Below are 26,698 nucleotides of genomic sequence, written 5' to 3'. Positions count from 1 at the left end.
CCCGCCGCCATATTTGTGGCGGGCGGAAGTGGGGGAAGAAGGTGATGGTGCTTAGCCGGCGGGGTGAGGTTCCTTCGGGCTGGCTGCTCTGCCGTGGCTCAGGGTGAGGAGATCTTCCCCCGACGAGCGCAGGGGAAGCGGGCCGTACCGTGAGGTGGCTCGCCTGCTGTGGCTGGGGACTTCCCCGCCGCTCCCGGCCCTGTCTGCAGGGGCTCTGCTTCCTGCCGGTGCCCCAGGCCCTTCCGGGAGATGGGGCTCTGGGGTAGGGCTGCCCCTGGGGGGAGAGGCTGAGGCTCGGGGGCTGGCGCTTTCCCTCCTGCGTCTTTATTTTTAACGGTTCGCAGGTTTGTGACGATCCCCTCTTGTTTCTGAGTCAGGTGCAGCCTGCGAAATGGCCCTTCCCTGCCTGCTGCGGCTGCTGCCCAGGGTGCTGCCCCCGCTGGCCGGAGCGCTGGCCCGGCCGGGCTGTGGGAGGGCTCTGCACCGGGCGGCCCCCGCCCTGGCGGCTCCAGGTGAGAAAGAAGCGTTTGTCTTATACCCGCCGCTGCCTCTTCTGGGTTTTGGTGTTTTTTTTTCTCCCTGGGACCTAGGTCAGGGTATCCTGCAGAGGAGACTAAAGGCACACTTGCGATAAATTGTTTTCCCTGGATCATTTTTTTTAAACGTCTTCTCCAAATCATGTTTTTATTTGACTTTTGGCATTTCACAGTGAATCGTGATTGAAACTATATTAAACCCAATTTGTCCGTCTTTTCTTTTTTTTTTCTGAGCTTTTACTTTGCTTTTTTTCCCCTCTTTCTTATGTAGCACACAATCTGTAAACAACAGGGGTAGCTGAATGCCTAATGTGAAAACAAACCTTCTTGCCCTCTACTTTACAGCCTTTAGGCTGTGGTGAAGGTAGCAAAGTAGACCAGTTCATATAATTATACACACACATATATATGTGTCTAGGTAATAGCATCCTTCAAACTTCTCCTTGCAAGCTAAAACTCTAGCATATTCTGTAAGTGGTGTGCTTGGTTTTATAACTAAGTCATGATGCCAGGCACACTGGGGTCTGTGGAAAGTCTTCTGTAGTCATGGTTCAGGCCTTTTACCAGTAGTTGCAGGCAGGAAACTGTTCAATGTACACCCACATGGTGGGTGTCAGTGTGTTTCAGTCTTGGCTTGTCAAGCCCCCTTTCTGCTGTGTCTTCTAGATTTGAATGTGAAATTGTCAGAGTGCCTCAGGACTGATCTGCAGCTTTCCCTTCTCTTGCCCCTGAAATTTGCAGGGCACCAGTTTGCAGCAAGACTGTTCAGGTTTATGAAAGTTTGACTGAAACATAGAAATAATTTCTCTTAAAAACTTGTTTAGAATAATTTCATGTCATGTTTATGTCCTAATGTCTTACAGCAGTCATATTGGGGATATATGGAGTAATTTCTTTGTATATGTCTGAATTATGCTGGTGTTGGGAGGGTGGGGGGGGAAACCCTGTAACTGTTTTGTCTTGCCTGTCTGCAAAAGCCACAAAATAATTTATTATTTTTATTCAAGACTTCAATAGCTTCGTCGCTCGGACCAACACTTGTGGAGAGCTGCGTTCTGCTCACGTGGGACAAGAGGTCACACTGTATGGATGGATTCAGTATCAAAGGTAAATGCAAACCAAGGTAAAAATGGAGATGCTTATTTGCCAGATCCAATGTATGCTCTAGGCCTGGATTCAAACACTTTTTTTATACTTCAGGTTATCTTTTCGTATCCTGCAGTAGTCACTTCTGAAGTGAGTAAAACAGTTGAGAACTGTGCCAGATCAGTATTTAAAATTTCAGAGTTTCATACAAATGTTAATTGATCCTCATTACAACACTGTAAAGCAGTTAAATATTGTTACTGTTGTTGTATAGGAAAGCAAGCAAGTAATAGCGTATTTATAGCAATTCTGACAGCCGTGAGCAGATAACTTCTTTTATATAGTGTCCTTAAATTTTAAACAAACGTTATTTGTCTTTTCAACTACAGTATCTAATGAAGCAATTTTAAAGTATGCAAGCTTTGCTTAAAAAAGAAATGTTAAGAAAAAATATTAAGAAAAGGTGGTAAGCAGAAGATGAAATGTTAATTCCAACAGTTTGCTATAGGCGGCGTGATATAATCACTCCTAATGGAGTTGTACATTTTGTAAATGTAGGGTGAAAAGCATGTCTGCATACAGCATGGACGATGCTCCAAAATATTCTGATCTTGGGTATGTGCTTGTAAAATGGAGATAGGTCCTGTGGCTTTGATGAAATTAATTTGTATCAAAAGTCATGTTTTGCATTTTACAGTCCAGAGAGGCTGGTTTTTATCCAGCATTGTTCTGCAGTGGTGGTCTGCATGGATTTTTTTTTATTAAAAGGTCTTGAGCATCTCGTCTTTAAACAGTCATGGGTGGAGTTCCAGGAAACAGATTTAGGATTATTGCAATGAGATCATTGCGCTCTTGCTTTTAAAGACAGCCAGAGCATGTTTCATTTGACAGCTTCTTGATGGATTAAATACAATGGTAGCTGTCTCTGCTGCAGCTGAAGAGATCAAGATTTATGATTCTGAGTCTAGGACTGTGGATTGTTCATGTGAAACTTTTTATGGGACCAGTGTTCTCCTTCTTGGTTTGTGGTTTGATTTTTTTTTTTTTTTTTTTTTTTTTTGTATCCATGTGAACTTTAGTTTTATTGCTCATCTAAATGTGTTTATCTGAATGATGTTTCCCAGCAGGAAATTGCATGTGTTCAGAATCCCTGCTCTACATGGATTAATTGTCAAGTTAAAATTCTGCCTCTACTGCTTATTTGCACATTGTCTGTGGCTGGGCAAAATCTGAAACAGATTGTTCAGGTTAGATTCAGATGTGGGAAAAGTATCTGTACATACATGTCCTGGTTTTGGCAGGGATAGAGTTAATTTCCTTCCTAGTAGCTGGTACAGTGCTGTGTTTTGGATTTAGGATGAGAACAAAGTTGATGACACACTGATGTTTTAGTTGTTGCTGAGCAGTGCTTACACTAGTCAAGGACTTTTCAGCTTCCCATGCTCTACTGACTGAGAAGGCTGGAGGTGCACAAGAAGCTGGGAGGGGGCACAGCCAAACTGGCCAAAGGGACATTCCATACCATGTGACGTCATGCTCATTATAAACTGGGGAAAGCTGGCCAGGGGGCCGCTGCTCGGGGACTGGCTGGGCATTGGTCGGTGGGTGGTGAGCGATTGCACTGTGCATCACTTGCTTTGTGTATTACTATTATTATTATTATTATTATTACGTTATTTCAATTATTAAACTGTTCTTATCTCAACCCACAAGTTTTTCTCACTTGTGCTCTTCCAATTCTCTCCCCCATCCCACCAGGGGAGGGGAGTGAGCGAGCGGCTGTGTGGCGCTCAGTTGCCAACTGAGGTTAAACCACGACAATACATTACTTGGAAGTTCTTTGAGATTAGTCACAAGGTACAGCAAGTAGCTAGTTGCCATGTGCTTTGGCTTAAAAAGCAGAAGACTACTGAATTCTTGAAAAAACTGTTCTTCCTTTTGTGTTTTTCATGGATCAGACAAGGCCTGTTTCTGGTTTTGAGGGATTTCCAGGGACTGACCCAGATCATCATACCGCAGGATGAGGTAAGTGCTACCAAAACATGAGTGTCTATCATTTTTATTTTTCCTTTGGTAGCTTGGGTCCAGCAGACATGGAGAGCAGAACAAGTGCTCTGACTCACAAGTAGACAAGCGTTATGAGAGCCCTGGTCTGACACAGCAACAGAAACATTAATGCTGTTTCGTCTGGCTTATGAGGAATGATCCTGGATTCAAATGGGCCGTTAAGAAATTAGGCCCTTGAGCATGGTGCATTTCTCCTGTTCTTTGAATTTCTGTGAGACATTGTCATCTTCTTGCAGGCACATTCCCATGTGAAGAAGCTCTTGTCTAATGCCCCAGTGGAGTCTGTTGTGCGAGTGACTGGAATTGTGTCCCCTCGGCCCCCAGGGCAGGAGAATCCGGTGAGGAAGTTGGGGTCTCTCAGGGGTTTTTTCCTTGTGGAAAAGAGCACCGGATAGTAAGATTATGGTGGGGTTTGTGTCATAGCTTTGCCATGGGTTCTGGGTGTGTGACAGCCTATCCTCAGATAATGTGAGGGGAAATAACTGCTGTGACATGTAACTTAGGAGAACCTCAAAGCACATTAGACACCCGTGAATTAAATTGTATTCCAGCCCTTTGAAAGGATAATGGCTAGCTTCTTCAGGCTTTCAAAATGTGGTTGAGAATTTCTTTTTCTTGAAAATAAGTATTGTCATCACAAGTTCCACAGCATGTGGTGGCCTATTTCTCACTCAGAATAGATTTTGCTGTTCTCGTTGTATAGGAAACAGGGGTTGAATAATTTTTTTAATGTTATGCATTCCCCAGCTCTCACTGTAATCAGCCATAGATTAATCTGTCAGGATTGTACATATCCCATCACTGGCAGGCCTAAAAAGAGAACCTGGATTTATGACAATAACTTTTTTGCTCTGACCACTTATAGATGTCCATAAAGAATGCAGGCTTCAAGCAATGCTTTTATTTCTTTTAATCACTTATTTTATTGGAAGGTTGTATATACTTTTCCCTGGTAAATAGAAAGAGTTCTATAGGATCAAATGAACTTTGATGTGTCACAGTGCTAAGCGGGGGAAGCTGTCTATTCTCCCTCAGGATCTAAGAAAAAGAAGACCAGTTCTGAGAACTGGTGTATAGAACTGGAAGTTTTGAGAAGTTCCTCACAAGTTGCCTTTTTTGACTTGTATTAAGGACTGATGGTGATGCTGCTAATGCACACTAAAATGTATACTGCGTGGTTTCATTGAAGCTAATGGAACTAGTATTTTGTCCAAATGCATGTGCCCTAGAAGAGTCTGTTCCTCTGTGCTCAGCACGTCCTTCAAGGAGAAGGCAAAGGAAAATAATTATATTGCTTGTAGAGATCAGTTTGCTACTGGGAAAGAGCATGCCATCTTTAGTGAGGTGACTTGTGTTTTTCTGAACAGAAGGGAAATCTAGGAGAAATTGGTCCTTGAGAGAAGTTCTGAGTTATACTGTGTTAGAAGGCAGGGAGGATAATCACATGGGTTTCTTTTCCCCCCGACCATCTGTGAAATACCTTTGTCCAATTGTTTTCCCTAAGTTTTGAATCTAATTTTTTTTTGCCTTTTTGCTCCAGAAAATGCCAACAGGGGATATTGAAGTGAAGGCAGAGACTGCAGAGATCCTGAACTCCTGCAAGAAGCTTCCTTTTGAAATCAAGGATTTCATCAAGGTCTCAGCGTTTCTTCTTTTTTTTTACCAAAGTGGTGGCTTTTCAATAAATTGGGAATTTGCCCAGGGTGATGGTAAAACATCTGAGAGCTTTGTCTGGTTCTCCTAGCTCTGCTTTGGGGGAAGGATGGTATTTAAGGTAGGGATACTGCTTGTTAGCTGTGAGGATGTATTTCTAATTAGAGTTAAGCAGAAAACAAGGCTTGAATGATTCCAGTGCACAGGGTTTTCAAATATCACTGTAAGAACAGATGGTAAGGGAAGAGTGAAAGAAATCGGGCTATGCGAGCTTTTTTGAGAGTGTGAAACAGAACCTGCCAATGCACTGCTGTGTTTTAAGGCAAGGGTACTTAGTCTTATCTGGGCAAGTAGCTAGTCAGCCAGAGGATTTTGTTCCTCTGTAAGTACGCAGTCTTATAAGAGGTTAGTTTTAGTGCAGGCTCCATGGTGCAGGAGTGGCATCACTGTTATTTGAAGATTTCTCTGTGCCATTGAAACTGTGACTGATAAATAGGTGTTGGAATTGGGGGAACTGGGTCCTGTTCCTTCTGTGTTATGGGTCCTGGACAATTCCCATCATCTGCACTACTTTAGTTTTCCTGTCTGTAATAAGGATGTATCACCATTTAGTTTTTCCTTAAGATCTATGTATGATACCACTCCTGCTTAAAAATCGCAAGGAGGATTGCTACAGTCTGTTGCAGTGGACTGAGAATAAGGAGGGCTGAAATCCTGAGCTTTATTGAGGCAGCTCTTATCACAGTAAATGTCTGTCTGTTTTGTTTCTTTTTTTTAAAGTAATTGTCATGCATGGAAACACTCTCAGTGGCTGATGTTTGTGTAGGTTGTGGGTAATGGGTGGGTTGTGGCAATAGAGCAGCATTCTTTTTTAGCTTCCCTGTTTTGTCCTGTGGCTTTAGGAGCAGCTTCATTGGACATGCAATATGAATTTTGTCTTAATCCTAATTACTTCTTATCTCCAGAAATCAGAGGCCTTACGGATGCAGTATCGGTACTTGGACTTGCGTAGCTTCCAGTTGCAGTATAACCTGCGGCTGAGATCACAGATAGTGATGAGGATGCGGGAATATCTCTGTAACCTCCATGGTAAGAAAAGTGCTTAAAGAACAGTGAGCAGCAAACAACATTTTAGCCCTCCATTCTTCTGTTTCCTATTGCTGGGAAAGACTGCCAATCAACTTGCTACTCCAAACCGGTCCCACTTAGTAAGGACATGTCTGCTTGCAGTGGGGTCTTTAGAGGGATGTTGGCAGGCCTGAAGAACAAAGTATGTTGAAATCTCTTAGCATGCTACAAACAAGTTGTTTCAAATGAGGTATATCCAGTGAGAAAAGGCCTTTTGCAGGTAGTTTCCCTCTTCTGGTCACCCAACTTGAGGCATGTCAAAGAGATGGATTTCTTACAGGGCTTTTGCTTATCTTAAAATCAGGAAGTCCTTTCTGGAAAAGCAAAACCTAGTTCAAAATGGATAGAGAACAATTTTTCAGCCTATATGGAGTCCTCTGTCATCAACAGTTCTGGCAGGACATCAGGGTAGCTCAGAGCCTTTAAATCTGTCATTATACAAGTTATTCTTGGAAGCAGCAAAATCTGTAGATTTTGGAGAGGCTACATGGTGTGCTAGATCACCTATTTTGCTGACTAACTCTACTCTAGCTTACTTTGTGTCACACTAGTTCTCCCTGCTCTCAGCATATTCTATGTCTGAAGCATGTGTTTGTTCCTCAGGGTTTGTGGACGTAGAAACTCCAACGCTCTTTAAGAGAACACCAGGGGTATGTATGCTGTTAGTAATGCATTTTAGCCTCCTGCAGTTGCATAGGCAGTTCATGGTTGAATTATTGCCAATTGCCACTTGGCCTTCATTGCTGTTCCCCCACTAAGGAACAGCTCATGTGCAAATTTCTACTATGATACATGGATCCTTTTAAAAGTAGAGGGAGTGAAAGGGAAGAGGTGATATCTTGTGTCTTAATTTTGGACCTTCAAATGAATAAAGCTTCTGTCTTGTAGAGCACATGTTGAATGCAAGTCCCATCCTGGGACAGCCAGATTATAAAACCAAAAAACTTCCTCTAAGCACTGTTTCCCCAGCATTTATCTCTTAACTATAGGTTACTGCAGTGGCACTACTCAAGTCATTTTAATTTCTGAGTTTATATTCCTTTCTTTCATTTCAAAAATAATTGGAGAGCTGTAGCCCAGGAGTTGTTGATGCAGCTAACACGTGGAGTTCTTGCATTTAAACCCCTGTCTTGGATGGTGTATGCATTAGTGTCTCAGAGCAGAAGGTGGAGAATCCTCCTTTCGGGTAATTTGGACCAAGTTGGTTAACAGATTTTTTTTTTAAATGTAATGGGCAAACAGCCACTTCCTCACAAGTGGAATTTCATAATGGGGAAAATAGGTCCTTTCCTCTTGCGCTTCTAGTCTGTGCTGTCAGGAATTGAGGCCACTTACTTGCTGAACTCTGTAAGCTTTTCTTTCTGATGCTAGGGAGCAAAAGAATTCCTTGTGCCCTCGAGGGAAGCGGGCAAGTTCTACTCTCTGCCGCAGAGTCCCCAGCAGTTCAAGCAGCTCCTCATGGTTGGAGGCCTGGACAGGTAAGAGTTTCTTGGACTCCTGTTCTCTGCATGTCCTGTCCAGGGTTTGCTTGCTTTGATCTGTGAGGTTTTAGATACTTCCCCAAGAACTTACTGCCAAGGGTTTTGTGTTTTGAAGAGGGATCCTTAAATACTTAGGACTTTTCAGCTAGGCTAGGCCCTTTGCCCCAGCAATAATGCCTCCCAGTAAGAGGAAATGTATCCTGTTTGAAGGTTGAAATCTTCACTGTTGTTTTAAAAGGAAACCTGATCTGAAGCACAGTCTGCCTGAAGGGCAGAAAATCTAGTGTGTGATAAAAGCCTCTCCAAGAGTAATGTATAGAACTAATTGAGGTGAGGCTGGGCAGCTGAGCAGGACTGAGACAAGGAAAGCATGTTCTCGGGGTGCATGAGTACAAAGCTTTTAACTGGGTTTCTTTCTCCAAATAAAATTAAAGGGGAGGGAGAAAGTTTTTCATGCAGTGAACTGCAGGCCAGGTCTTGACCATGAGTGAGTTTTGCATGGCCCTTGGTAGAGTCCAGGTTTGGAACGGAAGGTGGGAAAAGGGGTTGTGTATGCCCCTGTTGGGAGACAGTTCACCTGGTAGCCTCCACATGCCTCTGAAGGTGTAGTTGGAGATGGATACAGCTGCTGATACAGTTGCTTCCACTCAAAATTCCATGCTTTTGAGGGGATGGGAACAACCAGGTCTATAATCATCTGCTGCAAAGGGAATAGACCTCTTTTTTTCTGTTTTTTTTAATGGACAATTCTTTGGCACAATTTAATTTAGGGTACTTTAAATTGTTATCTGAGTAAAAGTCCTATTGCAGGTACTTTCAGGTTGCTCGCTGCTACCGAGATGAAGGTTCGCGGCCTGACAGGCAGCCTGAATTCACTCAGGTAACCAGCTCACGCTGCCTTTTACCCTCCTCCTCACCCCAACAGCTTGTAGCTGTTTTTCCTTCTGAAGGTTTAGTTTCTGCTAGCTCTTGTGCTGCTTGAGGGGGTACAATGTTGTTTGTGTGCTTCACAGACACAGCCCTTTGAAGTTAGTCTGGGACATGCACAGAGTGGATACTGTCCTTGGATGACTGCACAGTTCCATGTGCAATAGATGTGGGAATTGTGTTGCAGCAGTGATTGTGCTTGATGATGCAATCTCCTCCTGTCCTGCTAGGTTGGACATCCCATTCCTCAGCCTTGAGATCCCAGGCAGAGTTAGCCTGGTTCATTCAAGGCTTCTCCTTCTGTCCTTGTCATCATTACCTCATTCAGTTCTCTGAGGGGATTGTATCCTGAGTCATCACGCTGTAGGGAGATCATAAGCACACCCTCAGTCTAATGCAGTCATGCTATGATTTAATGTAGTATATTGTTTCTTTTTATGCTGGCTTTATAGTCAAGAGCTTCTGCAAGTAGCAATGCAAAGGCAAAACCTGTAGCTAATGTGGAATCCCCCCTCTTGTTTTCTATTTTAAGATAGATATAGAGATGTCATTTGTAGATCAAGCTGGGATCCAGAGATTGATAGAGGGCCTCTTGCAATATTCCTGGCCTGAGGAAAGAGGCTGCATTACAACTCCTTTCCCTTCCATGACATATGAGGAGGCACTGGCTGACTATGGGACTGATAAACCAGACACTCGTTTTGGGATGAAGGTGAGGGTTTGCCCATTGGAAACTTGCAGCTTTTCCTTTCTGTCAGTGTTTTAAGAATAATCTTTGTTTAAATCATGTATACGTGATTGGCTGAGGTTCTTAATGCTGTAATTTACCTACGGTGTCTATCCCATCATTGCTGCTTTGTACAGGTAATCATCTCTTGGAGAAGAGAGGGTTTGATTATTTGGTTGTGGGAAAACGTATGTTTTTAGAACACTTTAAAGATAATGTAGTGTTAGGAAGCAATGTATCTTGACTATCTTAGGAACAGAAGCCCATAAGGCATCCACAGATACTGTAAGTGCTTTTCTCTACTGCAGTCGAAAGCATACTCCTGGTGAGCATGCTTCATTAGACAGGCTTCTCTAGCCTTTTAATGGTCTGAAGATCTTTTTAAGATAACCAACTATGGTTGTGTGCATACACTGTTTGTTTATGAAATAAGAGTATGAAAGTATGAAATAAGAATATTGACAAATGTATTAAGAGGAGCAGTGCTGAAAAGCAAGAAAGCACCTTATATTTCCCCAGGAATTAATTTTGGGGGTTTCTTTTTTCAGTATACAGCTCTCTTCACTGTGGTAGGATATCACCATCTCAACCTTGGGTTTTTCTGGCTGTCTTGCACTTCTGTTTCTGCAGTGCTTAGCCTCCTAATGGTTATTCCAGCTTGGCCCCATTCATTTCTTTCTATGAACCATTTGATTTCTCTGAGCAAAGAAATGATATCTCAGGGAATGGTGTTGAAGGCGTTAAGACACATGTGCAGGATTTTTGCTTCATGTTCCTACCACCACTGCTTTTTCCCCGTGTGCTCTCTCTTCTCAGATAGTGGATATCAGTGACTTTTTACGAAGATCAGACATTCAGTTTGTGCAGAATGCACTCAGTTACCCACGCGGCACTGTCAAAGCCATTTGTATCCCTCAGGGGGTGGTAAGTGATGCTTTTACCTACTGCTTATGGTTTATGTGAAATAAATAAAATGCCAATTTGAATTCCTTTGTTGGTATGGAAATGTTCCTTGCTATTACTGGGAGAGTGGTGTCCTTCAGGGAACTTGGGATTGGTTGTAATTGATGTCAGGCTGGGTTAAGTGGTGTTAGAATGGAGATGATCAGGTGACAGGAAGAATATATCGTCCTCAGGAAGGGGAGGAAGAGAACAGAGCTGCAAGATCCCTTGAGGATAGGGAAGCCTCTCAGGGCTTCAGCTTGCTTTTGTCAATGATGGCTTCTGATGTGCATCTGAATAATAAATTGTGCCCTGTGGCAAGAGATTGAAACAGAGCCAGGTATGGCACAGCTCTGTTCTGGACTAGTGAGAGAAAGGTCAGGTGGTTACAAGCCCTTCTCATATTTGCTTTTGTTGCATCTGTGGGCACAACTCATGTCTCGTAATGAGAATGTCACGGACCAAATCCAAGGCTGACAAAAGATGTAGAAGATTACTTGACACAAGCTATTTGTTTTGGCAGGGAAGCATATTTAATTCTGGCTGTGGGCTTCTTTGCAACTTGGGCAGTATGGAGAAAAAAAAAAAAAATCCCTTGAACACTGAGTTTTATTTGGGGAATAGGACTTTCTCACCATGGTTTTCTCTTGGGATTTCTTTAATTTTGGCACAAAGTGCAAGTTACTGGCTTCTCACAAGAGGGCACTAAGGTGTGCGTTTGAGCAAAACAAAAGTGGAATCTTGAGCCCCTCTAAACATTAGAATAGCTGAAAAAAATCAGGATCCTGATGCAGGTCCTCACATCTGCATTTCTTTGCACGTAAGAGCCCAGTTGGTTTCTTTCTGTTCCTCCAAATTGAGCTATGCCTTCCCCATCAACAGTGTGGTGTCATAATCTTGTTCCTGAATGCTGGAGGCAGTTGGCATGATTTGACTCTGCTGACAAGCTACATCTGATCTGTGAGCAGGGAGAAAACCTGCAGCCAGATGTACAGCCTAGAGGGGCCCCTTCCTGAAAGGAGCCCTTGGAGAAGACACCCAGCTGCAGCCTAGTGCTGTGGTCCATTTTCTATTCCATAGCCTTCATAGAACTTGCACTAGAAACAAATAACTGGGCAGGTTTGGAAACAGCTCAGTCAGTAGGTTTGAATCCTGGTCAGGCTTTCCATAGATTTTGCTGATGTTCAATGTGTCTTCTCTTGCTCTTTCCCCAGAGATATTTTAAAAATAAAGATTTGGAGTCATTAAAGGAGTCTGCAAAATCCCAGTTTAACCAGGTGAGACAGAAACACTGCTGAGGCATTGGAAACGGTGAATGACAAAGTGTGTATAAAGGCACTTGCAGGCAGAGGAAGGTAGAAGAGCAGGTTTTAATAACCGAGAGTCAGTGCCTGAGCATGTGATGCTTCAAGACAAGAGAGGGCAGCACTGAACTGACATAATCTTATCTATCTTTAGGAAATCATGGAAATTATCTGTAGGCCTGATGGAAGCTTGAAGTCTCTGCTTACAAAGTTTCTTGGTGAGGAGCAGCAGTCAGAGCTCATCCAAGCACTGAACATGCAGGTGGATGATGTGGTACTGCTGGCAGCTGGTGAACACAAGCAAGTGGTAGGAAGCATTTCTTGGGTGGCTGTGTGAGTTGAATGTTGCTCATGATGGCGTTGATGTTATCTGACCTTAGTCTAATTCTTCTTATTAAAATAGGTCATCATCTAATTCTACATTTCTCTGGAGCTGAAGTTATAGCAACAGCAAATAATGCATGAAATGTACCTATTGCTTTTATTTCCCCCAGTCAAATTCTGGGAAGAACTTGTAACTGACATGAAAGCTAGCATATAAACCAGGAACAAATCAGTACCTCCTTTTTTCTCTCACCTTAACTTAATTTTTAAAGCATCAAACAGATTGGAAAACAAGGTCAAGTAGGTAATTTTGTCTCCTATAACCAGATGACTAGAGTGAAGCACAGCTGCTTATTAGCAGCAGTGATGGTAGATTGTGTCCCTACCCTTCTCTGTATTCTTGCCTGCAGACGTTGCCTTCCAAGCATTGGTTTATGACAAGATGTCATGCTTTGCTTGATAGCCAAAATTTTGTCATATTCTTTCTGTGCCTTCATTTCTCTGCCTGCAAAGTGCAGATCTTACCTGCGCTCCCCCAGTTAATCCACACTTGTGTAGAGTTTGAGATTAGTGTAGGAGAATTCTGTGAGGATGGAACATTTGGAAGAAAATGAACTTTCCAGCTCCTTATTTGCTTTTCTTTGTCAAACCCTGGAGCTGCTGCTGCCTCAGCAGGAAGGTGATACTTAGGAGATAAGGCAAAAGTGTTTAAGGCAGTAGTGCATTACAACTGATGCTGTCTCTGATACTACCTTTATGAAACGCTTTCTCTGGTCAGTGTTTGAGTGACTTCCCTGTTAGTAAAATTGCCCCGTCTCATTCTCTCCCTTCTCTTTGCAGTGCTCTGCATTAGGAAGCCTACGGTTGGAGAGTGCTGACCTCCTTGAGGCGTCTGGGCTGGTACTCCGTGATCCTATGACTTTTCACTTTCTGTGGGTGGTGGATTTTCCTCTTTTCCTCCCCAAGAAAGAGAATCCCGCTGAACTGGAATCTGCTCATCACCCCTTCACTGCCCCTCATCCTTCAGATACCAGCCTCCTCTATTCTGATCCCACAAAGGTAACTAACTTCATGCCTGCCAGCTGTCTGTCCTGGAAAACTGGGCAAGTAGCATCTGTTTTTACTGTAAAAAGGGATGTTTCATGGAACTGACTGCATATTGTACGTATCTGTTTAGAAGAGATGGCTTCCAGATTATGCTGAGTGGCAAATATCCATGTGTGTCCCTGACAAAAGGAGCTTACAGGAAACAGTTGCTTAAGGGCAGGAGTCATATTCTGATCCATCCCACGTTGCTTCAGTTTTTGATCAACTTTGCAGAAGGATTTGTACTGTTCCCACCTCTGTCAGCAGCAGTCCATGCCTCTGATGGGACTGGTACCTGAACTGCAAGGTACCACTGAGAGAGCAGTGTTGTAGTATGTCATGGCTTTGTTCCCAGTGTCTTTGCTGTCTGTGTGCAGGTTGGTGTTAAATGCAGCTGTGCCCCAGCCTTGCTAAGGTGCTTATTAATTTCTTTCTGCAGGTCCGTAGCCAGCACTATGACCTTGTGCTGAATGGCAGTGAAGTTGGAGGTGGCTCCATCAGAATTCATAGTGCAAAACAACAGCGTTTTGTGCTGGAGAAAGTGCTGAAGGTAACACCTACAGATGTATCTAACATTCTCTTGGAGATTTAAAGGACTAATTTAAATATCCATTTCAAATTCTGAGAGAAACACTCGTGTGCTTCTGAGATACAGAAACATAACTCCTAGCCCTGAGTGATGGATGACTTCATCATACCTTCATCTTATATTGCTAGTAGAAAGAGCGTTGTTTGTCCAGTAACACTTCTTATGTAATTTTGCAGGAGGATTCTGAGGTGCTTTCCCATCTGCTTGAGGCTTTGGAGTTTGGAGCTCCACCTCATGGAGGAATTGCTTTAGGTGAGTGCTCTGTAGCTCTCCAGGATGCGGGTGTCTTGTGACTTTTTGTTTTGGCATATTAGATCCCAGGAACAAGCCTCATGCTTGTTAGCAAAAGCTTTGTCCCCTCCTGACAGAGGGCTGTTCTGGTGTTGCTGTTTGGCACCACTAACACGGTAACACTGTGTAGGCTTCACAGTGCTTCCATCTCTGTAGCTGCTTTGTAGAAGGGAACAGAGGTTTCGTCACCAAGTGCAGAATGTTTCGGTGTTCCTCCCCAGTGTCATAGTGTGATTCAGTTCTTATGCAAGGACCAAATCACATGTTGGTGGCTCTAAGGATGATCCTTACACACTGTTCTACAAATACCGTATTCATTAAGATTAGGTCATCTTTATTCTCGTTCCTCTGCGGCCAGAACAGCATCCCTGTACTGCATGCCCAGAGGCCTGGGACAGCATGGTACTTTGTTTTGTGCCCTGGGTCACAGCCACGACCTCACCCTCTGCTTCAGTCTCACTTCCCTTCTTCCTGATCTGTTTTGCTCACTAATTCAGATAATGTCAGATATTTTTCCTAGAACATTGAAAGTTTGTGGTTTTAAGAAAGAAAAAAACCAAAACAACCCCCCCACCAAAACAAACAAAAAACCCTACAAAAAACAAGGGTAGCATTTTAACCTGGTCTTCCAGTGTGATTTCCCTCCATCCAATCACCCAGAGGCTCTTTCTTTCAATTCCTCCTTGTTGTAATCCTTCAGAACTGGTTGATCAAGAGCTTTGAGCAGTTAAGTAGTGCCCTGACAGTGTTCCTGCCACTTAGCCCTGGTTTTGTATTGCTGTCTTTTGCAAAGGCACTGTCTCTGTCTTGCAGTCCTTGGTGTGTTGCAGAACTTTCTGTAATATTGAAAAGCTTTATTTTGCTAGGCATTTCTGCTCTTTAGGCAAGTCTGTTTCTCTGCTACTAGTTGCGACTAATTTTTTTCCCCTTACTTGCTTCAGTTTTATTCTTCAAGCTCAGTAATATTATCTACTCCATCTTTCTGATTTTTCTGAATTGGAGGAAGTAATACAGGGCCATAACTCAAGTGGTTCACCAATTTGTTTTCTGCTTCTAGGACTTGACAGGCTGATCTCTCTTGTCGTTGACGCTCCAAGTATCAGAGATGTCATTGCTTTTCCCAAATCCTTCAGGGGACGGGACCTGATGGGCAGTGTTCCAGACTACGTCACTCCAGAAGAACTAGCGCCATATCACATCCAGGTTTCCTGGCCTCTTGCAGAAAAAGAGGCAAAGCAAAACTGACTTAAAGCCAGTGATGTAAGCTGATCTGTTTAACCAGAGGTGGTTACAACTTCTAAATACTAGAATTCAGTTCAGAAAACATCAGCTTATGCGATGTTATGTGAGGGTGGGGGACAGTGCAACCCCACTGTACCATGGCATTTTCAGGATTGAATGGGAAATAGATACAAGGGCTCCCCGATAGGAATTCACTTTAGGGTTCGTAATGGGAAGGAGAAGTAGAAAAGCAAAAGAACATAATTTTAGCATAGGATATTGAGAATGTTGGCTTTGGGGTGTCATACTGGAGTGATGATGGGATCTAATTTTTTTCACTCCCCACTTTTTCCATGTTGCTTGTAAAGTATTCCTCCTCACATCTGGAGGACATAGTGTCAGCTTCCCTGGCAGATGGTCTGTATTCCTGGTGATCATTGAATCTGTTAGCTGAGGACTGTTACAATAGAGCAGTGCTGTGCTGGGCCAAGAGCTCTGGGCACTTCACAGCAAAACTTCAGTGCAACCAGCAGCTTGTCTCATGCTGGAGGATACAAGATCATCCAGAACTTGCCACAGGGAGTTCATATTCAGCTGCGTTCTCTCTTTAAAGACTGGGAGAGAAGTGTTTATATCATTTGCAACAGTTGTCCTCGTAATACTTCTCAAACAGGAGATGATCTGTCTTTGGGGCCTGTGGTCCTACTGCTTTTCAGCACGCTAATTCTGAAGTTTGTATGTTTGTAAATAAAGTTTATCTGGCAATGTGGTTTTGACTGAGCTTGGCTTTGGGCTTTCTCTACAAGAAGAGCGAGCCACCAGTTCTTGTTTATGACCCCGATCCCTCCAGGAGATGACAAATCTGTGACAGCGTAGCAGTGTTGCCAGTCTTCTGTGGATTCTGCCTGGCCCTGCAAACTTGCTACTGTGGTGAGTGATGCAGCAGCAAATTCCTCACAAATAACTAACTGTTCATACCTGTCCCACACCAGAACAGCCACAGTGCAGGAGCGACTGTACTGAGTAGAGCATGGGCTTTAGCAGCATCCTACCACACCAAGCCACTTGGCTCTGCTCTGTAGTGTATAGCAAGCCCTCTGCAGAGGCACTCCATAGGTGTTCTTAATTCTGTGCTTAGGTTGGAGAGAGCAGAGAATTGGTGGGAGGAAAGGAGGAAGGTGAAGAAGCTGAGGAAAAAAGAAGAAAAAAATTACCTGAATAAGCTAGGAAGATGGTGCAAAGGAAGAAAAGGGAGAGCTACTGTGTCCCAGCTGGGAAGGACAGATGGAAGACTGCAATTCTCGTCTGGGCCGATACTGAACTCCAGCCTTCTGCAGGAGATCCTATCCTGCAGATTCTAACAGATTCTAGGCTGCTCCAAGGGTTATCAGCTAATGCAGTCTCCACGTTGTAGGATAACATTACATGGAGGTGTACTGTCCTGTTGATAAGAAATAGTAAGGGAGGTGGCTCTTCTCCTTAAGGTTGGGGTGGGGTTTTTTTTGAGTACTTTATACAGGCTGAAAGTACCATCCATAGACAAGTAACGGTAGAGCTGACTTGCTGCTGCTTTGCAGATTATAAGATGATGGAGTTGCGTGTAAAAGAAAACTTAAATCCTTTCTTACCTCATGATTGTTATCGTCAGTCTTGGAGCATGGTTAAATACTATTTAAAAAAACAAAACCAAAACCAACACAATCCTGGATTTGTATTCACATTCATTCTAGCCAAACACTGTGAATTCCTTAATTTTTTTCCTTGTATGAGCCATTCATTCTTATCTTGAAATTTATTCACCTTTTGTTTTACTTTTTTTTTTCTGAGTAGAAGCTGTCAGTAATGGAGTGAGGATCGGTTTTCAGAGAGAGGCTGAGCTGCAGATTGGATCCCTAAGCAGATCCATGTTAAAAACTTTTTTTTAAATTTTGTTGTTGTTGTTTTTGTGAGAAGGAGAATCACCTTGTGAGAGTTATAGCAGATATTTTTGTTCCCTTAACTTGTAAGTGGTGATATGGAATACAGCCACTACAAGCCTATGTATTATATTCAGACTGCTTTTTTAGGGGATGCTGGATTTTGTTATTTAGTTTCTTTACTGGTACTGAGATTAAGATTTGCATGGAATTTGCTTGAGGATCATCTGTGTTCCTAAAGCAGGGATGTCAGAGGCTTGTTTGAGGACATGGAATCACAGAAAATAAGTTATTCTGCAAAGTTCTTCACTCCCTCCAGACTATTATTTATAGTAGCTGTAAACATTATATGCTGAACTTTTTTTTAATTGTGAAATAAGGGGTACTGTATCATTTGGTTAGTAACTGTTTGCAAAGGCAAATGCTGTTTACATTTGAAGAGTCCCAGTTCTTTAAATTAGGATTATCACCAAGCGTTCAAAGGGTAACTGATGCTCTAAGAGGCTTAAGCAGAAACATAACACTGCCTGGAACATTCCTCTTGAGAGCACTTGTTAAAACGTGAGAGCAAGCTGTCTCTGAGGCATATACATCCCTCTTTCTTGTGCAAGCTGTTTTGTGTGATGTTTGTTTACCCACTGCTATATTAAGGACTCACTGCAGTTGTAAGTGTGTGACACAGCTACAGTTAGCTACAGTGAAAAAAATGCAACAAAACATGTTATCTGAGCTGCTGCAGTCCTGCCACAATTAGGTCAGTGGAAAAGATGTATCCCAAACTTATGCAAGCCATCTGTGCTTGGATTTGTCTATGAAGGTGGCTTACAATACAAGTGTGTGAATTTGCTGGTGGTTATGTGATTGTTGCCACAGAGAAGACATTAATTGTTTTGTTTTTTATAGAGCATTGTGTAAGGCTTCACTTGGGTTTGTGGAAGCCTGATCTACAGAAAGTCACTTTAAACCACAGTCTAGTTGGCATACTTAGCTGCATATTTTGGTAGAAGCAAGAGTAGACAGACATTACAAAGAAATATGTGGCAATAAGGGGCAGTCATATTGCGGACCAATATCTCATGTTTGCTGGAGAAAAGCTGCTGGCCTGTGATCCTGAAAATAGATGTTAAAACCACTACTGCAGTTCAGCACAATGTCCATCAGAAACACCTGCTGAAAATAAGCTACAGCATAACCACAAACTGCAAGCTTTCACAGAACCCTTGTTGCTTCTACCTTCCTTTTTCCTGTATGAGACAAACCTATGGAGAAATGTTGCTATGTCAGCTATGCTTGAAGATGCAAAGTCCTGGACTCCTCTAAGAGTTACTCTTTAAGTAAAATCCTTCATTAGAGGTGTGGTGTGTAAGAAAAGGTTGGTGAGTCTGTATTGCTGTGTGGTTTGGGTTGGCTTTTTTTTTCCCCTCCCTCATACAGCACAAGCCTCCAAGCCCAAGCCAAACTAGCAGTGTAGGTCTGTTCATCAACTTAATGGGAGTCCAAAGTCCTTGAGGGTGCCTTTACACTACTCCTTTTTGTCTAAAGAGCAAGCAGTAATACAATCAGTATACGCAGACTCCTCCTTGTTTTGGAGGGAGGTACTAATGAGGCTGTTGGCTGTTACCAGAAATGCCTGTTGGCACACAGAGCAGCCTTCCATGCTACAGTATATATGCATGTGAAATTAGTAACAAACCCCGTATCATTACTATCTCCAGATTCCTGCACTGATTTCCACATGTCATTATGACTCTTCTGCTCTTTCTTCAACCTCTTCTCAATGTGTGTGAGTATGTATGGACAAGAGAATTGCTCAGCCTCTGGGTACTCTACCTGGAGCAGTTGGCTTTGTTGGGAATAGAATCACCAGCTGGACACAGGTGCTGCCTGAGGATTTGTTTTGCGTCTTTGCTGGTACGGATCAGCTTGTGATGGTTGAGTGTGTTCCCTGACATGGTCTTCTTAACTCCAGAGAACTTAATGACTAGCATACAAGGGATGTGAATGTTAGAGTAGGTGATAGGATTGTACAAGGAGTGCTCTCGCAGAAATGAGAGTTCTATGTAAGGCCTCTCTACTCCTTTAACCCCACCAGCTTGCTGATTTTCTTCTGTTAGATCTGAATGAAACACTGGTAAAATGGAGAGACGGTTTATTCCCCACCTGTAGGGGAACTGGCTCTGTGTACGTTTCAGTAGATTTGACTGGAACAACCCTCTAGTAATTTTATACCACCCTTTTGTAACGTTAGGGATAAGTTTCTGATGCATTTTAGTATTTTTTTTTTTCTTCCAGAACAGGAATGTAGCACGCTGGTGGGATTCTCAGCAGCCAAAGCGTGGGATTTTTTTTCTGAAAAGTTTCCAAGCCTATCCAGAATACTGCAGGTTGGGCCAAGCTGGGGAGAGATATCAGTGCTTGATTTCAGCCATCCCAGATGGCTTGGGTGGGTTTGGCTGCAAAGGTTTTGTACGAAACACTGTAAAGACAGGAACTGTTTTCAGAATTCAAGCTGGAGTTTAATCCTATACAGTGCTGGTATTTAGCTATCTCTCTAGAGTTAGCTAAATTACAGATACAATATAACTTCACGGCAGCTTTGTGTAATCCCATGCTGCAGATACCCAGAGGTTCAGGGTGCTGATTAATTTCCTGTTCTGTTGAAAACAGGCTACTGCTATAAGAAAATATTATTATTTGTAACAAGTCAGCAGAAATTTTCAAAGAATTTTCAGCTGTTGGCAGCTGGATTTGTACCCGCTATTTTACCCCATGGGGAAAAGGGAGGAGCTACTGCTCTGTACTGTCACTCTCCTGTAGCCTGAATCTGACAGGAGGACATTTGTGTATACTTTTCTTTGTCTTGGAGAGCATGGGGACCTTAGCTCAGACCTGATGTAAGGACACTCGGTGCGGTGCGGTAGAAGCTGGAGGGACATTACTCGGGAATACAAAACTACTCCTGGAGCTAGATCGTATGTTAGACCCAGCGTTGCTGCATGTGAGCAGGAGGTGGTGCTTTGTACATTCGTGTGGCACCTCCACTGGAAGGCATGGCTCCACTGCTCTGTTTTTCACAGGCATCTCTCCCACTGGGAGGAATGCAGCAGGTATGGCGTCGGGCGATGCTTCACTGATGTCCAGCATGTGGTGAATACAGGCAGCCTCAGAAAAAGAGTCTATAACGGCAAGAGCAGGGGGATAAGGAGAGCTTATGCTCCCAAATGTAAGGGTTTCTATTTTTCCCCCACTTTCTTTATACCTTCAGTTACTTGTATGATGATTTGTTTTGACTACACTCGCTTGTTGTTGTCAGCGTACCTCTCGTTGAGGATGCTTGGTACGCTCTCTGTCCCTTTGGCCCATGTGTTAACAGCAGCAGAAAAGGCATAGACAACTGACAGCCACCTAAGTGGTACCAGATGGAAATCCCCTGTGTAAGCTTCACATGACTTCACCTCTAAATGTTCGCTCTCTTATTCTAGGCTTGTGTTCTAGTTTGTTGGTTTTTTTCAAAGCATTGTTTTATGTAATTAAAAAATGTTGATTACATGCAGTCACCAGCTGTGCCAGCCATAATTCTACAGCAAACAGAGCTCCGTGACATATATATTCAGCCTGGATTGGTCACATTTGCCTCTAATAACCCAGCAGGCTCCAGCGTTCTTGTTATGTTTTGATAGCCTTAGTGTTTACTGTAACGCTAAAGTAGAGTTTAAGAAAAGCATTATCGACAGTTCTCCCATTAATTTGGTCATATTATAAATATATTTGTATTTCTGTAGCCACGAGTTGTGCTGTTATGTGTTATTCTAAAAAGTACTTCCTCCTGCTTAATTTAAATCTCTCATCAGATCATTTCATGAGGTACCTTCCCATTTAGGTTATTAGAAGGAATGAATATTGAAATTCCTTCTATATTTTCCATTCCGCTCATCATTTCACAAACTTACATCCTCTGTTTTTCAATCACGTCAATATTAAGCTGTAGAGTTTTAGGTTATCTCATCTGCCTTCCTGTGGAAATCGCTGCATATCTCCTATGCTACTGGCAGTGACTTTCCATACACCCATCGACAGCTGAAGTGGCCAAAAGTTGATGCTGTTGTAGGCTGTTTGGAGTCTCCCCCCCCCCCCCCCCCCCCCGCCATGTGTTACTGTTTGTATTTGTCAACCTTCACTTTCTGCTCTGTACTGTGTAAAGGTACTAGATAACTTTTTTGGTGCAAAAACTAGTATTAACCATGTACTTCAGTTAATATTTAAAAAAAATATAAATTATCAGAAAGATCACAAAGAACCTGATAAAAGAAAGGAGCAAGCTTTGGCAACACTTTGCGCTTTCCCAAGTAGCAGGTGTATACCGAAGTGAATGATTAAAAACATTTCTGAGAACAGTTAGTACAAGGGACATGTACAGTGGCAGTTTTCTCTGGAATAACAATCACAGTGTACTATTGGATTTTTTTATATTATCCTCTATTTGGAGAGTGATAGATTTAAAACACTCTCCGTCCTGAGAATTTTACTTGTTTGCTTAGCAATTTGAAGAGAATTGTAGTTGAAGGCTTCAGCTCTTTGATGGTGTCCTTTGAAATGCAGGCTTCTCATTTGTCATCTGTTCAATTTTTCTTGTCATTAGATCTTTACTTGTGTATAAAAAGACATCCAGTACAGTTTTGTAAAATAAAAGCCTTAAATATTTTGTGGGGTTGGTTTTTGGTTTGGGTTTTTTTTTTTGGTAGCATGAACAGAACTAATTTGACAGCAATTGCAATGCCAGGGCTCTGAGTAGGGTGGTACCGAGTGTCTCTAATCCTTTCAAAGAGCATCGCTTCACTTTAAGTGGCAAAATGACAGTGTCCAGGGCAAAATGCGTGTGATGTTTCTCGTGGGTGATGCAGCCCCGGTAACCGTAGAATGCTATGTTTTTGCAGCTCTGTACAAACATATCAGAGAACAAATAGGAGGGGTAGGTGGGTGGATGACAGGCTGACTAGCTCAAGGTCACACAGGCTATTGTCCCAGAGGGAGCATCCCAGGAATGCTGTAACAGCTCACATAGAAAGCTAACTCATCTCTAACCTCCCATGCTTCTTTACAAGGAAAAAATGCTGGAGTTTAGATAAAAAGTACTATGTCATATTCATAGCAAAAGCTTAAAAAAGCAATTATGGAAGGCAAGAGCTTGATTTGGATGTTTAGGATGTCTTGTAAAAATCCCAAGAATGCTTTAAATAGAATTTAAAATGAAAGCATATAAAGCCATGAATTCTCATTTCATATTTTCACTGTTAATATTGTATAACTAAAGACAGATCCAGCAAATCCCTGGCAAATGTTTGAGGGGGGGGGGAAAAATGATTCTTTTAATGGGAGGAGTATAATTTTAGCACAACTACCACAGAAATACACAGGACCAAGCTCTTCCCACAATTGCCTTTGGAGATAGCTTGCTGGTTTTAATGCAGTTGCAGGAGCCACATGAAGAAAATATCTGGCATGCTGTTACTAATTTCATTTGTGGAAGAGGAGATAAACAGTAATGAATACAAAAACCCATTAAATGTAGACTCACTAGTTAAATAACTATGCTAACTAAATTAATATACAAGGAGGTACTTTGTAGTCATGATGACATTCAGCTGGAATGATACTTTCTGAAAGGCAATTTCTGCAAGTTTATAATTTTATTAATGCTACCTGAACAACCTTCTGTTTAAATCTAAGTTAGGAGCCTGCAGACCATTTTCTTCATGTCAAGGTCATTTCCATCCCCCCTTTCTACTTCTTGCTACTTCCTTGGCAGTGCCAATCAAAGCATTTTGAGTGATGCCCGGGGAGCAGCACTTCATTATTTCAACTAGGACCAGTTTTGGGGTCCAGCACACTGCATGGCCTCATAAACAGCTGCTGCAGCACAGGTGAGGAATAGGAATAAGTGACTCAGGTTTGGGGAATATAGGAATGAGGACTACTTAAGCTGACTTGAAGTAAAATAATGTGCAGTTAATTCATGCTGCCATCTTGTGGCTCCTGCTTAGAAAGATTTAAAAATACTGGAAATTGTCAAAATAATCAGAATCTATCACGCAACAGTAGGAAATACTGAAGCTGTCCTTTAAATAGCCAGTGGCACAGATTTTTGTGCACTTTCCTAGGGGTTACTGTTCCCTTTGAAATCAAAGTGGATTGCCATTTTTTTTCCTTAGCCTTTCGTGGCAGTATGAACTAAAAGCTGGAGGTGTACAGTGCGTGTTTATATCTTCTGTGATACTATACATCTTATTATGGAGAACAGACATCACATAATGTGCAGTTATAGAAAATTTCATGCATTTTAACAAATTCATAAACAAAAAAATGGCATTTTACATATCCTGGAGGATAAGTAAAATTGAGGATGAGAAGTCTCACCAAAGTCTGCTGAAGGCTGTGTCTACCCCGGTGTCATAAAAGAAGAAACAATGAGGGTGATCAGGAGGGTGAGTTGCTTAACTCGCCTTGCTTTCAACAGTCAGGACTTGAACATGATGCTACTGAACAGTAAGATGTTTCTAATTGAGCTTAATACTTTTATGACCTCTTCAGCAGCTCTTGCGTTTCACTTGACCTTGCTTTTGAACTGCTGTAGGTTTGTCTTGGTTCTTTTTCCCCTCCCTGGAGCTAGGATTGCTCATGCTAATGTCTGTCATGGTTTAACCTCAGCCAGCAACTGAGCACCACACAGCCCCTCGCTCACTCTCCCCTGCCCCCGGTGGGATGGGGGAGAGAAGCGGAAGAGTAAAAGTGAGAAAACTTGTGGGTTGAGATAAGAACAGTTTAATAATTGAAATAAAATAAAATCCTAATAATAGTAGTAATACTACTACTACTGATAATAATATACAAAGCAAGTGATGCACGATGCAATTGCTCACCACCCACCGACCGATGCCCAGCCAGTCCCTGAGCAGCAGCCCCCCCCCCCGCCAGCTTTCCCCAGTTTATGTACTGAGCATGACGTCACATGGTATGGAATGTCCCTTTGGCCAGTTTGGGTCAGCTGTCCTGGCTGTGCCCCCTCCCAGCTTCTTGTGCACCTCCAGCCTTCTCAGTCAGTAGAGCATGGGAAGCTGAAAAGTCCTTGACTAGTGTAAGCACTACTTAGCAACAACTAAAACATCGGTGTGTCATCAACAGTATTCTCATCCTAAATCCAAAACACAGCACTGTACCAGCTACTCGGAAGAAAATTAACTCTATTCCAGCCGAAACCAAGACAATGTCTCAAATTTATTCTCTGTCTGTGGATGACTCCCTCCGATTCCCTTAGTCACTGCAGTCCCTGTTGCAGGCACAGGCAAAGACTTCAGGAGGCAATGCCTCCTGGCAGCTCCGTGGGCTTATCCAAATCTATTTTCAGGGTACACTGAGACTATACAAATGGTTACCACTTAACTGTTGGCATTTGTCATTTATAACATTTAATGTAATATTTGATAGCTGGTGTATTGAACTGCACTGCATAGCTTGCATGGCCAAGTGAGACTTAATCTTTTCCCCCAGGTTTCTATTTCACTATTACAGCTTGGCTTGTCCCAGGTTGCCTAACTCAGAGCAAAGGGAGCGAGCCTTTGGTGACAGCGACTTAAAGTGCCACTACTAAATGAATAACCACAATTCTCCCTTTGTAAGCGTGGGATTAGTTTATATCTCTAAGCCTGCAGGACAAATGCTTTTTGCTTCGTCATGATCCCTTGATGTAAGAAATACTTGTTATGACCGTGACAACCCTTCCTTTCAGTAGTCCCGGTAAGCACGACAAATGAGCAGGTCAGCACTTTCCTTGGTCCTCCTCATACTATTAACGTACGTGTGGGATAATCGTGGGAACAGAAAGACCTATTGAAAAAACGTCAAGAAGGCCAAAATGTTTAATGCTTTATTTTTTCATGCTAGTCACTGTTGAAAAGTTCAAGAGAAAGAAGTGCTGACTAGCACTGCCAGCGATAATTGCAAATAGTGAGATCTCTGCTTAGAAGAGAGGAAAAAAATACATTCAAGAGGGCTCTTGGGAAATCAGATGGTCTCAAGCAGTCTGGGTGTCAGGGATCTTATTAAAAAGTCAGCTGAAGTGATTTCAGAATCATTTGTGGTGATTTTTCACAAATTATGGTTAATAGGTGAGGCACCTGACTGCTGTAAAAGTCGTACAGTACCTATCTCTAGAAGGAATAAAAAGAGGACCTGGATAATTACAGATCAGTTTAATTTTCATTTACAGAAGAAAAAAACCTGAAACAAAAGCAGTCTGGAAGATGTTGGACAAGTAAACCATGTAGGTTTTTTGAAGAAAAGTCATCTCAAACCAAAGTAATATCCTATGAAAAGATTAAACGGTCTTATTGCTAGGGGAGTGGCAGTACATGACAATATACCAAGTTTTTTTGGCATAGTCATACCTAATGTGGCTTTAGATGAAACTGGGTAAAAAATGGTTAGATGATGCCACACAGGGAAAAAAACCACTTAAATGTGTATTTTCAGGTGCTTGTCCCAGGAACATTTCTTTCAATTTTGGATGGTGAATAGAAAATGTAGTTTCATATATTTATTCACAAACTAGTACAAATTTGGTAGCTGGGAGAATCTGTAGGCTATTGGGAGAGGGATACGGCTGGGATTCAAACCTTGACAAATGGAGAAATGGTCGTGGAAAAACTAGGATGCCATGCAAAACAGATAAATGCAAGTTGCTGTATTTAGGAGAAAAAACCATCTCTGTAGACAGCAGCAGACGACCGGCTGTTCTGACAGCAGAAACTGCTGGTGTTTATACTGGGTCACAAGCTAAACATGAGTCAACAAATGTCCTATTGTGAAAAAGCAAATACCATGCTGGGGTGTAAACAGTAACGCAGACAGCAAAACACACGTTGCTGTCTCTTCGTTCTGCTCAGCGTGGTGTGGTCTCAGCTACAATACCTGATTTGGAGTTTGGAGCTGTGCCCTTGAAGAGAGCCTGCATGCTGCCGTAATTCCCAGTCTGGCTTCTGGACCAGCAAAGAGCAGCGCTGTTCGCTTGCTGCCTCGTGACTTGGGTGTCGAATGCTTCTCTTTGATACAGAAAGGCTGTTTCCTCCTGTCTGCGAGCAGGGAAGGCAGAGACTGATGTGAGAGTTGACCGGGTGAACAAATTGGGTTCTCTTTTTGGTGTCGTGTGTGGTGCTGTCCTAAAGCTTGATTCCTGGCCCGTGCAGAGTTGACCTGTTATGCTGGTGTGCTTTGACAGTTAGTTCTACGTTTGACCACTCCATCTTGTTTAGTAGCTGTTGATGTTTTCCAAGAGGGAGAGATACTGATATTCAGGTAGTTGTGAAAGTCCATTCTTCTATTTTTTACTTAATCTCATTGCATGTTTCTCTCAGATTTAACCTTACA

The 26,698-nt window shown here is 42.6% G+C and overlaps 2 protein-coding genes across 3 annotated transcripts in view; both read left to right on the top strand.

Annotated features, from left to right (window-relative positions):
- The first annotated feature begins 38 nt into the window (after window positions 1-38).
- DARS2 (aspartyl-tRNA synthetase 2, mitochondrial) lies at window positions 39-16,131 on the top strand. 2 transcript variants are annotated; one of them, XM_076339723.1, is made up of 18 exons: window positions 39-103; window positions 378-512; window positions 1,544-1,643; window positions 3,581-3,647; window positions 3,926-4,027; window positions 5,230-5,325; window positions 6,308-6,431; window positions 7,074-7,120; window positions 7,842-7,948; window positions 8,762-8,831; window positions 9,411-9,590; window positions 10,422-10,529; window positions 11,762-11,824; window positions 12,006-12,158; window positions 13,016-13,234; window positions 13,701-13,811; window positions 14,027-14,102; window positions 15,199-16,131. In XM_076339723.1, exons 2-18 carry the CDS (start codon window positions 392-394, stop codon window positions 15,384-15,386), a joined length of 1,932 nt encoding a protein of 643 aa, XP_076195838.1. In that variant the 5' UTR covers window positions 39-103; window positions 378-391; the 3' UTR covers window positions 15,387-16,131. The 2 variants fall into 2 exon arrangements, 1 of the variants encoding a protein (XP_076195838.1); XR_012995475.1 differs by lacking the exons at window positions 14,027-14,102; window positions 15,199-16,131 and adding an exon at window positions 13,353-13,568 and having other exon boundaries at window positions 13,701-13,746.
- Window positions 16,132-19,013: 2,882 nt separating this feature from the next.
- Window positions 19,014-26,698, top strand: part of RGS8 (regulator of G protein signaling 8) — a 42,349-nt gene continuing 34,664 nt past the window's right edge. The window contains exon 1 of the mRNA XM_076339719.1: window positions 19,014-19,057. Coding sequence (XP_076195834.1) covers window positions 19,022-19,057 — 36 coding nt within the window. The 5' untranslated portion in view covers window positions 19,014-19,021. The remainder of the gene's footprint in view (window positions 19,058-26,698) is intronic.

Source organism: Aptenodytes patagonicus, chromosome 5 (genome assembly GCF_965638725.1).
Source record: "Aptenodytes patagonicus chromosome 5, bAptPat1.pri.cur, whole genome shotgun sequence".
Lineage (NCBI taxonomy): Eukaryota > Metazoa > Chordata > Aves > Sphenisciformes > Spheniscidae > Aptenodytes > Aptenodytes patagonicus.
This window is presented reverse-complemented; position numbering and strand designations above follow the sequence as displayed.

Coding starts and splice junctions, on each gene's coding strand:
- DARS2 (XM_076339723.1), top strand. CDS start 392: ATGGCCCTTCCCTGCCTGCTGCGGCTGCTGCCCAGGGTGCTGCCCCCG. Junction 4,028..5,229: donor CCCCAGGGCAGGAGAATCCG/GTGAGGAAGTTG, acceptor TTTTTGCTCCAG/AAAATGCCAACAGGGGATAT. Junction 5,326..6,307: donor AAATCAAGGATTTCATCAAG/GTCTCAGCGTTT, acceptor TCTTATCTCCAG/AAATCAGAGGCCTTACGGAT.